The following is a 17,306-nucleotide window of genomic DNA, read 5'->3' on the forward strand; positions in this document are numbered from 1 at the left end:
AGCACTGTAATATACTTCAGAGGTAACATTTAGCCAAAGAAAGAAACACCTATCTGTAATAAGAAATGAAGTATGTGTTCCAAGTTATAGCAACCAAACCTGTCAATGAAGCAGGGAGGAGAGAGGGGCCACGGGTAAAGTCTTGGAGGGCAATCTGGTGACCATCACTGATGTATGGAATAGACAGTCACAGCAGCATTTCTGCCATATTTAGTTAGTAGTGTAGATAAGCCCATACAGAAAATGTAATCTGCCAGTCAGGTAGTGTCTATGATATCGTGCCATTAAATAACCTCACCATAAAGCAGCACAGCAATTGGTCAGCATATGATATGATCACAATGTGCTTCCTCCATCAGCATATGAACACTGGTGACGGACATCACATGAAGGTGTTGGGAAGTATTTCAGCTTGTTTGAAACGTGGGGATATGACCAACCAGAGCATTAGAATGGCAGGTTAACGACAAGTGGATACATGTTATAAAGTGCAATACGAATTTGTGTTGGTGAGATAACAACCTAATCATATTTGATTGGTATTGTGTCTACACAATTACTACTCCTAGTCTACGTAGTTCATAATCCTATATAATACGTATGCACCTTTAAAACTAACATTGGTGGCTGAAAAGGATATTGGTCCCGAGTTCTTTGACGCTTAGAAAGACTATCTTCATCGCTTATCCCTGCCATCAGGTACTTCAGGCCTGTTATCCACGTCCGAGCTTCTTCGCCACTCGAGGACACCAAATCCAAAGACTCCATGTGATCCCCATAGTAGATACTGAAGCAACAGTTTGGATCGAAGCTGCCATCAGCATAGCGCTGGAAAATCTCTGACTGTTTCCCTTCGCAGACTTCCTGAATAGAATCAATTGATACTGAAAAAAAAAGCAACAAAACGTTTTAGTGGGAGTAACACTGTATAATATAACAGCTTTCTTGTCACAACAACATGGTGTAAAACTCAGCAAGTCTTAGACTTGATGGTGGATGGTGGTTCTCATGCCAATAGCAGTGTTTGTGGTGGAGCATGGAGCTAAAGTGGTAACAACCAGATCTGTAGTAAATGAGGTTTTATAAAGATAGATATAAACATTGTTTGTGCTACAGATCTGCTTTAATGCATAGTATGAAGTTATGATACATTTCATGTAGGTCTTTGATATTTAACATCCAATACAATAATACCCATTTGTTTAAACAAACAAAATGATCTCTTCATTAGATGTAAATGGAGGGCTCTTATTAAAGGGTCCCATGTCTCCAGAGGTACTTTGTTTTGTTATACATTCTCCAACTTAAGTACCATGCATAATCATAAATGCAGAAAAGGCCAATAAATCATTATTTTGTTGACCTATTGGTTCCTATATAGGGTTTTTCAACCCTTATAGGAAACGTCTGAGGGATTTAATTAATATTGCACAGGTGAGTTCATCTGTGTGGCTGGGTCAGTATTTATTCCCAATATCCCCACAGACATGAATCCTTAGAACCTGAGCACTGTAGCTGAGAAACCTGACAAGCATTATGCAGAAAATGCACAGGTGCAGCCAGGTCTGATTCACGGACGGATCTTGTGACAGTGATAGAGAGCTAGACAGATAAAGGGATTTCCCTGTAGATATGTCGTCTAATTACTGTTATACATTTGTATACATTATTGTTACCCTTAATTTCTCTTTCTTTAGATGCCTAGTACAACTTACTAACCGGTCTCCATTAGAGCAGCAGACGATTGTTCTGTTTTGTTTTCAGGTGTTGTGCCCTTTATTCTAGATTGTTAGTTCATATCTAACATTGACCGTAGCCAAGTGCACCCATCTACACGTGACTCGGAGTCACAGCAACTCCACTTCCAGCTAACTGGGTGGTAACTGGCTGTTCACACATAGGCTAGATTGAATGGAGGCATGTAGGATATTAAACAATATATGTATATATATATATATATATATATATATATATATATATATATACATATACATATATATTATATATATATCTGTGTGTATGCAGAGATCCGTCAAGTTGTAGGCACACCTAGTATAGGGCAAGCCCTCACTGCTAATGATGACAGCTACTTATCCAAGCGATGGGTATGGAAGGTGTGGTCGCATATAAAGTGCATACAGCTGACTACCTGGATTTGTGCATACAGTGTGAGTGTACTTATGGACTCTGAATGGGCCACTATATATGTAAGGAACAAACTGAAGAATAGCTGTAATCTGCATGAAAGACAGCAGTCACAGAATTATTAACGTTTGGTTTGATAAACTAAGGAAAAGTAATTGTTGCAGAAGGTGCAATCACCACAGTGTACCAATGAGCACATTTGTTGGTTAGGGCAATAAAATCCAAAGGTCATGCACTGTTTTTGGTTATGATGTATCTTCCTGATAAAGGGGAGATGTACCAAGCCTTGGAAGGAGATAAAGTGTCGTAGTCGCCCAAAGCAACTAATTAGTGTCTGTCATTTCAAAGACTGTGCTAAATAAATTACAGGAGCTGATTGGTTGGTACTTTACCGCCCTCCAAGGCTTGATAAATCTCCCGGGACACCCAAAAACATGGATATTGTTTTGTACCCTTTTCCAAATTTTTATATTTGCATTACATGCTCTCTGATTTCCCTGCAATGCATTTAAGCACATATTTTCACAGGTCTCCTTTATAATCACCACATGAATGGTGACGTTCTTTATCCCGATAACATGTCTGGTAATTTACTGGTGTAACCCAAATGTAATGTAATTGTGTCCTTATTTGGTAACTGGTTTTCCCCAGTGTAGACTTAGAGCGCCCACAACACAGGGAACGCTTATGCAAACTGCATATTGCTCATTTCTTTCCCAGAGATATTATGTAGGGATGTGCGCCGGACCATTTTTGACGGATTTGGATTTGGTTCTAATTCGTTGTCCGGCTTTGGATTTGCCAAACTGCCGTGACTGGATTTTGATTTATATTTTTTTTACAAACATTGACAAAAAAAGCTAAAATCACATAAATTGGGCTTTCATTTCTTCCTAGAGTATTATTAACCTCAATAACATTAATTTCCAGTCATGTACAGTCAATTTAGACCACTTCACAGTTTAAATTATAGTTTTCACCATTATTGGCCAACAGTTGCAGTGAGCTGACTGGTTACCAAGCGACAGAGCAGCGGCACAGACACCACAGTTTAAAGCACATCTATGACACATTGCCACACAGCAGTGGCAGAAATGAAAGGTAGTGCAAGATGGAATGGTCCTTGGAAAGTGGGGTACGGCCAGCAGAATCACAGTACTTGTATACACAGTGGGCTACGGCCCAAGGAGTCACAGTGCACAATCTTATTCACATTACACCGCACATAGTGCCCGATTCACATTACACCATAAAGTAGTGTCTCTTATTTATGTTACGACTCACAATAGTGCCCATTTTACACAATGCCCACATTAGTGACCCTTATACACAAAGCTCACAGTAGTAATGCCCCTTATACAATGCTCACAGTAGTAGTGTCCCTTATACAATGCCCACAGCAATAGTGTCCCTTACACAATGCCCTCAGTAGTAGTGCCCCTTATGCAGTGCCCTCAGTAGTATGCCTCCATTAGTAGTGCCCCTAGTAGTATGCCCCTAGTAGTAGTGTGTGTAGTAGTATGCCCCCAGTAGTAGTGCCCCCAGTAGTATGCCCCCATTACAAGTGCCCCTTGAGGTATGCTCACAGTATTAGTGTGTCCCTTGTATTATGCCCCCAGTAGTTGTGCCCCTTGAGGTATGCCCCCAGTAGTTGTGCCCCTTCTATTATGCCCCCAGTAGTTGTGGCCCTTGGATTATGCCCCCAGTAGTTGTGGCCCTTGGATTATGCCCCCAGTAGTTGTGCCCCTTGAGGTATGCCCCCAGTAGTTGTGCCCCTTGAGGTATGCCCCCAGTAGTTGTGCCCCTTCTATTATGCCCCCAGTAGTTGTGGCCCTTGGATTATGCCCCCAGTAGTTGTGCCCCTTGTATTATGTCCCCAGTAGTTGTGCCCCTTGTATTATGCCCCCAGTAGTTGTGCCCCTTGTATTATGCCCCCAATAGTTGTGCCCCTTGTATTATGCCCCCAGTAGTTGTGCCCCTTGTATTATGCCCCCAGTAGTTGTGCCCCTTGTATTATGCCCCCAGTAGTTGCAGTAGTTGTGCCACTTGGATTATGCCCCCAGTAGTTGTGCCCCTTGTATTATGCCCCCAGTAGTTGTGCCTCTTGTATTATGCCCCCAGTAGTTGTGCCCCTTGTATTATGCCCCCAGTAGTTGTGCCCATTGTATTATGCCCCCAGTAGTTGTGCCCCCAGTAGCGCCGCCTTACACAGGAAAAAAAAAAACTTACCTGAATCCCCGCTCCTGCTTGTGATCGCAGCCGTCCGCTCCCCTCTGCACTATGGGAGAGACGTCACTCATGACGTCTCTCCCATCACCCGCAGTGGGGGGAGCCGGCTCCCTCCGGGGACGCAGCAGCCAATGAGAGTCTGCCTGACTCTCATTGGCTGCTATTACCAAAACCAACTGATACCGCTGGCGGCTGTGTGTTTGTTTCTGTGTAGGGCAGACCGCTATCACTGCGCTACACTAGAGGAGCCCTGATGTCGGATTCTCTCACGAGAATCCAACATCAGGAGGCCGCCGTTCGGCCCCGAACGGGGATCCGAGTCAGGCGGGACTCGGGTCCCCTATGTTCGGAGTGGTTCGGATTCCACAGAATCCGAACCGCTCATCTCTAATATTTTGAAACATAAACTAATATCATATTTAAAAATTATTTTGCATTTCAGCGCTTTGAAATACAAATATCATAGAGAATAACATTTCAGTGAATGAGTTGTTATTCAGTAACATTAGGTAAATGGTCAAGGATCTGAATACTTTAGAAAGACACTGTATATAGTCTGTATGAGGTACCCTACACGGCTCAAACGCCTGTAAGTAACTGTGTGACCATCACAGAAAATCTGGACACAAATTACAGCATGTGGTATATGGTGCCCACTAAAATCCCTGTTATTTCCCTCAGGCATCAGGTCTATGCTGGCGGCAAAGTGGTCAGAGTGGGGCGTATCTCTTTATCTGGTGGGAATGACAAATACTGACACAGTTTTAGAATGAAGTTTCATCTTTCATTGCAAATGTTTTAACTATTCAACACCCTAAAAGATCCTTGCACTGTTCTGCTACATAAACTGATGCCCAATATCAATAAGCCCTCAGACATATTTACGTGGAAGAAGGTTACACCGCTGGCCCTCCCTGTGATCATTAATATGATGTGGTTTGTAGCCTCTAATAAATATATTCCCAGCTTAGTATATAACCCATTAAACTCCATTCATAAACTCTGTAACCCCATAATCTTGCATATTCCTGCTGACCAGCCCTTTCCCTTCCTAATGTTGCCCTCCCCCCTCACCCTCCTCCTCCCACCAACACATATACTGACCTCTTAGCCTCTCTTTGTTTGGCCCCTCTCCTCCCTTCCCCCTTAACTTAAAAACTAAAAGCAGTTCTATCATTTACATGATACTGATACCGCGTTAGCACTTTCGGCTCCATGATTCTAATAGTGACAATTGGAACCAGTGATGAATTTTGGTCTTGAATTCATATATGTAACACTAGTTGCTGTTTTAATGATCTGCTGTCAAAAAAAAAAATAAACTTAAAAAATAAAAAACACTCATCCTCAGTATTGCATATTCTTGTTCACATAGAATCACCTAATAACCTTAAATTATCATTATGGATTTCAGATCAGATTGCACAGTATTCCATGTACGCATAACACAACACCACCACAAACAATCAAACATCTGAAGCACAATATGATGGTTTACACTAACTGGTTTACATATGTTTCAGCAAAGCATGCAAATGTTTATTATGCTACCAGTACAGCATTAGATGAGCTGAAAACGACCGCACGATTACTACATTGTGTAATCGTGCAGTCGTTTGTCAGTCTGTGATGAGCCTGCACTGAACGAGCAGTCGTTCAGTGCAGGCTCATCGATCTTCTGCAAACATGCTCAACCTGACGTTATCGTCAGGTTGACAAGCATGTTTGCACGATGATAGATGTCTTTTAACGACCAGTGGAAGCGCGCATCGCTGGTTGTTTTAGACATTTTAGTGAACAATCTTCAAACGATTAATGAACGATTGAACGATAACGACGTCATTATCTTTCAATCGCTCAATTTAATTACCTAGTGGATGGACAGCATAACAGAGAATTCATGAATTACATTGAGATTATTGTCAAATATACCAGGAAAAATATATTTAAGTGTCAACTGCAATAATAATAGCAACAATAAAATCAAAACGTGAATACTAGGTTCATTGGTACCGTGTAATGCCATACCTGCCCATCACCTTTCCTTCATTACACTTGCCATTTTGCTAGGTATAGAAATAAAAAGGGTATCTTTTAAGAGTACAGTGTAAGCGATTATTTCCCTGTAATCTATGATCGGAAGAAAAAAAATTTAGAGTGGCAAAAATGTATTTCTGCCTCCATTGCATTTTTGGCATCCAGCTTGTAACAACACCTGCCTGATATATATTACCATTACTTGTAGTCCATTATCAGCCATTTGTGAGACCAATAATTTTTCATTGTACTCCGTAAAGCTTTTCAGGAGTACAGATATAAACTATTTTGCAGGCTATACTTCTAGAATAAGAAAACATTTGGATAACCAGTCACACAAAGTTATAGTAAAGGTAAATTTTTTACTTTTGATTTGATCATTCATAAAAATACTTCTAATTTGTTTTAAATTCTGATAATTGTTGGGCTTCATCTAAAATTAATTATAATAAATGATGTTATAGTCACACCTACTTATTTATTATAAAAAAAAAAAAAAAAAAGCCACAAAAATTTGGCATAGAAATATGGAAAAGTCTAAAAATTACCCAAATGTCAAGAAAATAAAAACACAAATGGAAAAGCAATTTGACTACTTTGTATTGTTTTGTTAAACAGCCTACTGTATAATACGTGGCAGACTTTCCAAGCAAAAAAACAACAGCATTTGCACAGTGTAATATGCTGCAAGTGTAAAATCATTGAGATAGGCAAGCTCCATTAAATGCATTAAGAGACAACAGGTAATTAAAAAAAAAGAAAAAGTGTAAATGCTAAGGAAGTGTAAAACGGAGGTTTGACTGAATGTACAAGCAATAATATTGAACAGTAGCTGTTTTTTTTTCCAGCACTGCCTGGGGTTTTTCCTTCATTCTCTCTTTCGTCTGACGTGCATGCACCAATGTGATTTTTTTTTTATCACCATTCAATTTTATTACATACATTAAGTCTTTTTGTTTTTTTTACTATTGTATTTTGGAACGTTTTCACTTTTTCTACTCTACAGAAATCTCTGGTTTCCTCCCACAATCCAAAAACATACTGGTAGGTTAATTGGACTCTGAGAAAAAAAATAACTCTAGAGTATACAGTATATCTGTGTGTACATGTGAAAGCGACTATAGATTGTAAACTCCGCTGGGGCAGTGACTAATGCATATGATCAAAAATTCTCTATAAAACGCTGCAGAATGCATATGCACTACAGAAATAACTGATAATAATCATAATGTGATGCGTTCGTACAGGAAATAACAGAGGTGTTGGGAAACTGTAGTTGTGTGTTATGCCGGTATTCTCTGGAAATAACATCACTGACATTGGTGGGAAGGGTCAGAGTTTAGGCCAACTGTCATCAAATCCCAATGCAATTACATAATTGTTTATCAGCAATCAATTTTATCATATAAATAACTTATGCTCTCTTTGTAAAAGAACATCTAATTTACCAATTTAATATATTTTATTTTTCATTTAACACTTTAGCTGAAATCCATAATCTACAATGTCTCCCAGTACAGTCACAAATTAACAGGACCGCCGGTAGATCAACTAGGCCCTTTTCTTAGGAAAGCATCTAGATCCCCTTTCCGTAGATTGACCCTGAAGTCATCAGCCAGTGTCCAACATAATTCCCTACCATCCATGTGGGCATAGAGGGGGAATATAATCATGTGGCGTGCGTAATAAGCCACCAAGCCTGAAGCGTAGCGAACGAAACGAGTCCGCGAGGGGCCATATTTATTTTGCTGGACTGTGTGGGCAGGAAACTGCACTTCTGCCCTCAGTTCACATCACTTCCAGGTACAGTATCTGAAGGGGAACTAGTCTTTTCCCTTTTATTAGGGGGGTTGACAAGGGCTTCTATCAGGAGGGTTTAGCCAGTACTAATGTACTGGCACTTGGCTCAGAAGGGGGCCGGCAGCCTGCTGATGATCTCAACTGTGAACAACTTCTTCACAAGCAGATGTCTGGGAGGCAGGGCAGACAGGCAGGCAGGCAGGCAGACTCCCATATGTATAGTAAAAGGATGTGTGCACCTTCCGTTACAGCCTCCTTTATTTAACACACAATTTACATCCAGGACCCCACACATTGGTCAGATACCTTATAAATGGAGCCCCACAATTTCTTATGGCAGCCTTGGGCATTGTCACATGCATTTGAAAATACCAAGGCCCTCTTTCATTCTGAACTCTACACCCTGCTGATATGGGAATGGTCATGGGCGTAGCTACAGTGGGTGAAGGGCGAGCCATTGCTCTGAGGCCCAGATTCTTCAGGGGTCAAGGACCCAGGTTATATAGCTGCATATTAATTTTCTGGGTTTGCCTGCTGAGCAATTTGGTGTGACCTATTGCCCAGCCTAAATGGGGTGACATTCCATTTTCAGTGAGAGGTGTGTGTAGAGGATGTTATAATGGTAAGGGGCACTGTAATGTGGCATAATCTGAGCTGAGCACTGAAATTGGCATAATTTGAACTGTGCCTAATATGAACTGGGGCACTGTAATGTGGCACAATATGAACTGGAGACACTAAAATGTGGCATAATATGAACAGGAGGCACTGTAAAGTGGCATAATATAAACTGGGGACACTATGTCATAATGTGAATTGGGTGCATTGTGCGACAATGTGTATTGGCAGCTATACTATGGTTCATAAGGTAAACTGGAGAACTACTATAGGGCATAACATTAACTAGCGACACTACTATGGTTCATAAAATTAACTTGGGCACTATTATGGGGCATAAAATTACCAACTGCTGCTGAGAGTTCTCTCTGTAGAAGCACGGGGACAGCAGCCCCTTCAAAAAACTGCTATGGGGCCCACAAAGTCCTGGCAATGACCCTGGACGTGGTCACACACCTTTGGAGCCATAGCTGCGCCTCCTTGCATCCTGGGCATTATCTACCTTGGTGCCCCTGCAAATAACTCCTAAGTATATTTCTTGGAGTATAATGAGCAGGACATTGTTGGGCTAAGGTGAAAGTAATATGAGGCAGAAACAACAGGCTGCTTGCAGAAACTCTTCAGAGATAAATTATATGCAGGCTCTTTTAAATATACTAACTATACATTTTCAATGGTTTGATTTTAGCATTCATTTCCAAGTATATCAGTGTGGCGTACTGTATAAAATACAGCCTGATTTACTGAAGTATGCAGTTCTTGTTAAAATTATGTAGCTTTCCATCACAACAATTGCTTAAGCACTTGAAGTAACACAGATTACCGAAATCTTCTTGTGTAGAAAGGAAATGCTTGTCTGACATACTGTAGGAGAAAAAACCTTGCACAATCTTCATGTCATCATTTTAAATTAATTGCTGTAAAGTTAAGACATTTTGCCTACTTCTATTAACTTATATCAGGTAGCACATGGTGTATGCAGCGCCATAAATGGGGTGGACATAAAGACAGTACATACACAGCATAAATACAGAGCACAGTAGTGATCCATCACATGAGTGCAAAGCATAAATACAAGCATTGCAGTAAAGCCACAGACATGGAGCAACAAGTACAGGGGTCAAGAATGAAAATTCTCTGTAGCTTCTAAGAGCAGATAGTAATGAGCCACGGGGGAAGGCACAACAGCTTTCATCTATCCTGTACCCATAGTAAGGCCAAGCAAACAGTGTTAGAGTCGCTGAAGGGGAGAAGGAGATAAAAGACAGAGAACACCGGTGGCACTAATAATGTAAGGGGAAGAACAGGAGGGAAAAAGCCCCTGCCATAGGTCTTACAGCGAGCGGGTGAACTGAGAAGCATGCAATGTGGGTAGGAGGAGCGAAGAGTTAAGAGGAGGGCTCATAGGCTTTAGTATAAAGATATGTTTTTAGTGAACGTTTAAAGTTGGGGTAGTCTGGTAGAAAGGCGGCCTTGGTGAGGGAGTATGTACCAGAAGGAGAAATCTTAGTAGTGGGTGTGAGAGTAAATTACCAGAAAATGACCGGAGGTAACATGGCCGACAGAGGAGGAGCCAAGGGAGCTTAAGAGAATGCAGACATGATCAAGTTGGAGATGTAGGTGGAGGAGGCGTGATTAAGGGCTTTGTAAATGAAGATGAGGAGTGTGAATGTGTGAAGGAGACAGCAGAATAGAAGATGACACTGAGGTACAAAGATGGGGGACAGTAGAAAAGGTGACATTATTATGCAATATTGATGCAAACTGTAACAAACAGATGTCACTTACTAGATCTTAAAATATGTCACCGCCTAAATGGTCACCACTCCCCAAGGGAGCCAACTAGTGGAAGAGTAGACTGCAGTACTGCACCATTGTAGAATCTGAATGAGTTGTAGAATCTGAATGTGGATCATAGGCATCTTCTAACAGCTGATCCTACATACAATTCATTTTATGGTTGCAGAGAGCATAAAACAGAAGTTGAGGTTCCAGTAGATGAAGCCCCACAAATCATTAGTTCTAGAAGTCGTAATATCAACCAAGTAGACTTAGAGTCTTTTGAATGTTGGAAGCTTGTCATATGGGGAGTCTATTGTAAGTGGTATTAAACTGGGAGTTTGTAATAAAGAAAACTATAGGTTAGGCCACTGCCAGGAGCTTCTGGTCAGAGAGTTAGATGGCACATGATATAGGTTGTTGCAATGGTGAGTCAAGGTGAAGAGGTACATGTTTTGTACATGTGGGTACTAAAGTTATCAACCAGTGAACTTGGAACATTGCTGAGAGATTTGGGGGGAAATGTATATAACATTTTAAATAGTAGATATGTTGATAAGTTTCCCAAAGCAACCAATCAGCTTGTAACTAGCATTTATCAAGTACATTCTATAAAATGATAGGTAGAAGCTCAATGATTGCTATGGGCAACTTCTCCACTCTTTAAAAGGTATTATACATGTCCCCCTTTGTCTATTAGGAGATGAGCTTAGACAGGTGCCTTCAGATTACTTGTCCAAGATTTTGCCTGTTCATATGATGAAGGAAAGATACAATGGTTAAATAAATGGTGAGTGGAAGGAAGGGTTTAATTTGTCAGTTAACAGTTCTTGGGAGGATGAAGGCTTGTCACAGAGGCCACTTGCATCCGGGTACTTGGTCTTCTTTAAATGATCCATTAGTGTTTATTTAAACTAGTAATTGGAGGTGAATGGAAAAATTGTAAATCCCTCTCTAAAGATACTGAAAAGTCTATTTGCAATAGTGGCAGGGTAAGGAAAATTGGTAGATTTTTATAAGTTATAAATACAAAATATCTCCATTCAGGAAATAGGCTGTCTGACCCATTCCAATCATGTCAAGGGATTTTATTTTAGAACTTGTCGCTATTACTGACATATGGTACAATAATGGCCATGACTGAGACACACTTATTACTGCTTATACTCTATTTGGAAAGGAGAGTAGGAAAAAGGGAGGTAAAATTGCTTTATATAAAGAATGAAATAAAAGAAACTTTAAAACAGGCACTGCAGATAGAATTTAGATTGTTTGTGTAACTCTAGAAACTGCTGAGAGGTTTTTCGAATAGGAACAATTTACAGACCACCAGGACAGGATGAAGAATAGTACAGGCTTAACTGAAGAAATGTGAAAAATGTTTTCAATACATTACTATATGCCTGACGTAGACTGGAATCAGCAAATTGCCAAATCAGTCAGAATAGTGATGTTCTGCATTGTTTGCGTGAAGCATCTCTCAAACAGTTAGTGAAATCAAAAAATGAATTAAACATTTTGTTCTCAGAAATGGAGATGAATTATCGAATATGTCTGCAGGGAAGAAGTTTGGGTTGTTTGGACTATCAATCAGTGAGATATAATATATAGGAAACAGTAAAAGCAAAACTGCAACAATAAAAAAAAGGTTTTAGATTATATAAAGGCTGTTTTTTTTTTATCAAATGAGAAATCCCATGACTAAGGCAGGTATGCACATGCGCAGTAGACTGTATATGTTGATAATACAAATGAAGAAAAAGATAATATGATTTTGCAAGGAACTTGCAGTTGTTATAAGAGGTAAGATGACTGAACATAGGATGTAGACATATAGGGGTATATTTACTAAAGTGTTGGGTTTAAGAACTGTAGGTGTTGTCCATAGCAACCAATCAGATTCTAGCTATTATCTTCTAAAAGGTCCTAGATAAATGATGAGTAGAATCTGATTGGTTGCTATGGGCAACACATCTACTTTTAAAAACCCGGAGTTTAGTAAATATATCCCATAGGGTCAGAAGAGGATAAAAAATGATATAGAGCTAGTGTAAAATAGATTAAGACCACAATAACATGTGCTAAAAAATGCAAACAAAAGAAAATGATGCACAATCAGTAAAAGATGGAGTCAAAATATTCTGTAGATAACATAATACATTAGTGAAAAAAGTCAAAGGGCAGGTTAACAAGGTGAAAAACTGAAGGAGGTACAGAAACTGTAGGAACTCATTTATTCTCTATATTATGGGTGAAAATTCAGAGAGAGGATATGGGTGCTGTAATGGTTAGCATTACAGCATACTTGCCTACTCTCCCGAAAATCGAGTTGGCACCAAAGTTAGCCGTCGCGTGCAAAGACGCAGTGTCTGTGTAAAAGTGTCCATCTCTGAATCAGGCCCCATTGTCCTCATTGTATGGAGTTTGTGGGCGGGATGCAGCAAAGGTAGAATTGTGGTCAAACCCCGAAAATGCAGCTTTGACCGCATTTCTCATATGCACCAAGCCCTGGAATGCAATGCACTCCGGGGCTTGGTTGCAGTTAGTAACGCCATCTCCTGATTGGTGTTACCCTGTAGAAGTCTATGGGCTTCTATCATGAGAGTTCTGTGAGAGCGATCCAACCGGATCCTTTCCTAGCACCCCCCACAGCGTGTGTGTCCTTCTGCGCATGAAGTCCATCCATTGCAAAGGGCCACTCTTACCGAGAGAGCGGTCCTTTGCGGTGTTCAATATGTATATCAACGTTGCTAACATCGGCATGCATGCGTAGGGTGGCGATGCGTCATGCATCCCACCCTGTATTTTCTACTTGCACTAGTGTGGATTTCCTCCAGGCACTCCGGTATATCTATAAAACTACATTATTAGCAGAAGAAGTTATAGTCTATGGTGTATACTCACAGGGAGGGATGATAACCACTGGAGTATATCTGTGGCTAGTCTATTGTCTTGCTTTGTTTAACAGAGGCTACGCATTCATGGGAAGGCTAGGGATTAGCATTAGGGGTTAGCGTTACCTCCGGGACTGCTGGGTGATAGCCAGAAGTCACCATCACCTGACCACCGGAACTAGAAGACATCGCCAGAGCCTCACTGTTTTGTTGATAATCTAACCATGTTGATATTTCATCAGTGTTGACATGATGAACGTCCACAAAATATACCCAACCAATTTCAGGCAGCAGAAGAGCAGACATGTCATGTAGCAGGACAGGCACTCTTGTTGCCACAGGTATGATTGGGAACGCACACAACTTACTCAGGTGCACTGGATGAACATTCACTCCCTTCAAATCTTAGCTATAGCCTTCTGCCATGGCGGTACCAACTTCTGTCCTACTCTGCACCCAAATAGTCACCTCAACATCACTCAAAATGTTTAGAGTAAAGGGGATTAAGACTCAAACTAGTACCTTTCACTAAGGAGCATATATCCAATCGGCCACAAGGTTTTGCCTGCAAAAAATTATATGAACCTCGCAACCAATTTTAGATTACCGTGGGTATGTGTGCTTTCAAAATTGGTTGCAGGGTCAATTGTTTAATTAGTCATTGGGGGGGCGCAGAGGTCCAGAAGCAATTTTTCCTTAAAATAAGGATTTAAGGAAAAATTAGACCTGTTCTGGAGGTGCTCAAAAAAAATCAACACCCCACACCCAATTGAACACCAAAAAACCCAGAACATTCCAGCAATCTCCCTGAATACAGACCAGGTAGTCCCAATACAGTGATAACATCAACACTCTTTGGCCAACATGGAGTAAACACTGGGGTGAAGATATTATGAGGAAGTGTTGCCACTCTCCAGGACACTTATGGCTACATAAGTGGCTGTGTGTCCAAGTATGGGTGATGAATTACATGGGATGTGTGACGAATTGCATGAACCTGTTGGAATGTAGAAAGTTAAAGGGGATCATTTAAGATGCTAGAAAATAGTGCATTAAAAATATGATGCACTCTGCTGTCACCCCATGGTAAAATGAGATCACGTTAGTGATACTAAAGAGCAGACATATTGGTCACCTGTGCAGGCTCTTCCTGTGACCAGGACAGACTTTCTTTTACTGTGACAACTGCATATGGTTTGCAAAACTTAAAATAGTTGCTTCAAAGGACATCCTTCTATCACATTTACATCTTACCCCATTATCTAGCTTTTCTATATGTCTTAGATGGAGCAGTACATGTCCTTTTCAGCACCACGTGCATAGGTGTTGCTGTCACAGTCTCCATAAAATGCTTTTTCAAAAATAGACAAGTATGCAGGATATCCTGCTATAGAGTAATACAAAGGAATCAGGAACTTTTGCAGTAGGTTTAGTAAATTGTAGTGTATTTTTTTATAGAGTTGCTTCCAAGCCATCAGTAAAGCAGAATTTACTAATTAGCAAGTATTCCCAGTTTCCCTGAAAGTGTGAGAGATTGCTTGTTATTATATCTTTGGAGCAGGTTTCCTTTAAACTAACAATCTGCTTCCAATTGTACACATACCCCTGACACTCTGCAGCCTCATCCTCCTAGGTACAGCGCTGTCAAAGCTAACAGACAATCTAACCGTACACAACACAGCGCGACAATGACAATGTGAGAACAAAAGAGTACCAGGAGATGTATTATACTCAAAGATAACACAAACCCCTGGGAGGAAGCCAGTGGGGAGGAATAACACATGTCCAGAGTCATGTAATGACTGCAGCTTGTCAGAGAAAAGCAATCTACTGGGGATCTCGTCTTCTATATTACAAACAAATGCCAACATTGACATTGAAAAACTGAGGAGCAAAAATCATTTTATGAGACGTGGCGTGTTGGGTAACAGGGTCAGGGTGGGTGCACAGCTCTATATCAAGCTGTTAAGGAGGTTATGGCTGTTTGCCCTGGAGTCATATTATTTAGGCCATAAATGGTAGTAAAAGTGTACATTGTACTGCAGTCTATCACCTAATATTTCAGCTGTCTCTCTGTATAGCTAGCATACCACATGGCCAAATGAGATGCTTCTAAATTGCAAAATTATTATACATTATATTGAAATAGGTCTACTCTACTTACACATCAAAGTACTGAAGCTGCTTGACTGATAGTATCACATTTCCTTCCAGTGATTAAACAACCCTTGCCCCCCACCAGTAAAATCCACCAACCCAGTGACAACCTAGCAGTGGCTTCCCATTGGAAGTGCTCACTGCTAATCACTTGATGGACAGGCAGTCCCAGGGTGAGGTGTTTTCTCCCCCTGGTATTTGCCAGTCTGGACTGCAATTAGCAGAGAGAGCACTTCGAATGGGAAGCCACTCCCTTGTTATAATGCCGGCAGCCCTATCTGGCTTCTAGGGGCTGCAGACGTTGCAGTCCCTAGAAGCCTAGGCTGCTTGTCAATATGTGCGCATGTGTGGGATTGTGATCCCCTACGAGCACAGACTGGCAGAGAGCAAAGCTGCCAGCGAGCAGATGCCACCCCCAACAAGGCTTCCTACATAGAAAAACTTTATTATATTGCTTAGCTAGAGTTCCAGGCACAGGCCAACTTAAATATATTTTTGTATGTGCTATTATCATGTGGCACAACAGTATGCAATTATGTCCCAGAGTAGGTGCTATTATTATGTAGCGTTAGGGACACCGGTATAGAGGAGCCATGACACGGCCCGGCGCTTAACCATATATTTGCAAATATATGCACCAAAGACCTCTGGATTTCTATTATCATGTAGTATTCAAGTCTTTGTGCTGGGTTTTTTTTTGTAGTGTGCTGGAGGGAAGCTTTTTTTTTTCTGTAGTCCATCATTCACAAATATGACAGGCCCTAAAGCTTACATATTGAATTTACATGTTTATGTTCACCTTCACTACAGTTTTGCTTTTCGTGTAGAATAATTTAATGACCGTAAATGCTAACTACTGGCTGTGTCCGGATGACCTCACTTCATCAGGTGATCACAGATTTTTGTCACTGATAAAATAGAAGAATAGAAGCTGGCAATACATTGGGGGAGGGGGGGCACATAACTGCCAATACATTGGGAAGGGAGGGGTTGCACACTACTAGCAATACAGGGGGTGGGTCACAGATGCAAAGAGGGGGAGGGGGGCGTTGAAGCACATTAGTGGCAAAAAAGAAAATGTGGGGGGGAGGAGAAGCAATTGAATTGCAATACAGAAGAGGGTGAAGCACAATGATGACTATACAGAGGGGGAGGGAACCGTACAGAGGGTAGGTGCCTAATACAGGACATATAGACGAGAGGGTGTGGGAGCACAAAACAGAACACATAGGTGTGAGGGGGTAATCATAATATAGAACATTATAATAAGATCTAAATCTCAAAACATCTCAAAACAAGAGAAGGTAAATACACACGCCATTTTTGCTTTTTGTGAACTCCTCTAGAACGACCAATCTCTGCGTCCCAGGCCAGTGTTGAAATACAGACAGTGAGAGGCCCAGTACAGCTGAAACAGGCAGGGCCCCCTTCATCCTACCTCCGGTCTCCAACCCAGTGGACTCAGAGATGTAGCATGGAGCCCTGGTGCCCAGAACAAGCACATGCTATGATGTCCTCCCCCACTGTACTAACATGCCCCTCTCATGCTTCTCTTTGAACATAGAGAGCAAAATAAATTAGTGATTTACCCTGTCCATAGAATAGGAATAAATTATCAAATTGAACTACGACATTACCTGATTTTCA

The 17,306-nt window shown here is 41.0% G+C and overlaps 1 protein-coding gene across 1 annotated transcript in view; it reads right to left on the reverse strand.

Annotated features, from left to right (window-relative positions):
* Positions 1 to 579: 579 nt before the first annotated feature.
* Positions 580 to 17,306, reverse strand: part of LOC148532179 (1-phosphatidylinositol 4,5-bisphosphate phosphodiesterase eta-2-like) — a 695,515-nt gene continuing 678,788 nt past the window's right edge. The window contains exon 4 of the mRNA XM_088468220.1: positions 580 to 884. Coding sequence (XP_088324346.1) covers positions 580 to 884 — 305 coding nt within the window. The remainder of the gene's footprint in view (positions 885 to 17,306) is intronic.

This window comes from Taudactylus pleione, unplaced genomic scaffold, assembly GCF_031769625.1.
Source record: "Taudactylus pleione unplaced genomic scaffold, aTauple2 ptg000082l, whole genome shotgun sequence".
In the NCBI taxonomy this organism is placed as follows: Eukaryota; Metazoa; Chordata; class Amphibia; order Anura; family Myobatrachidae; genus Taudactylus; species Taudactylus pleione.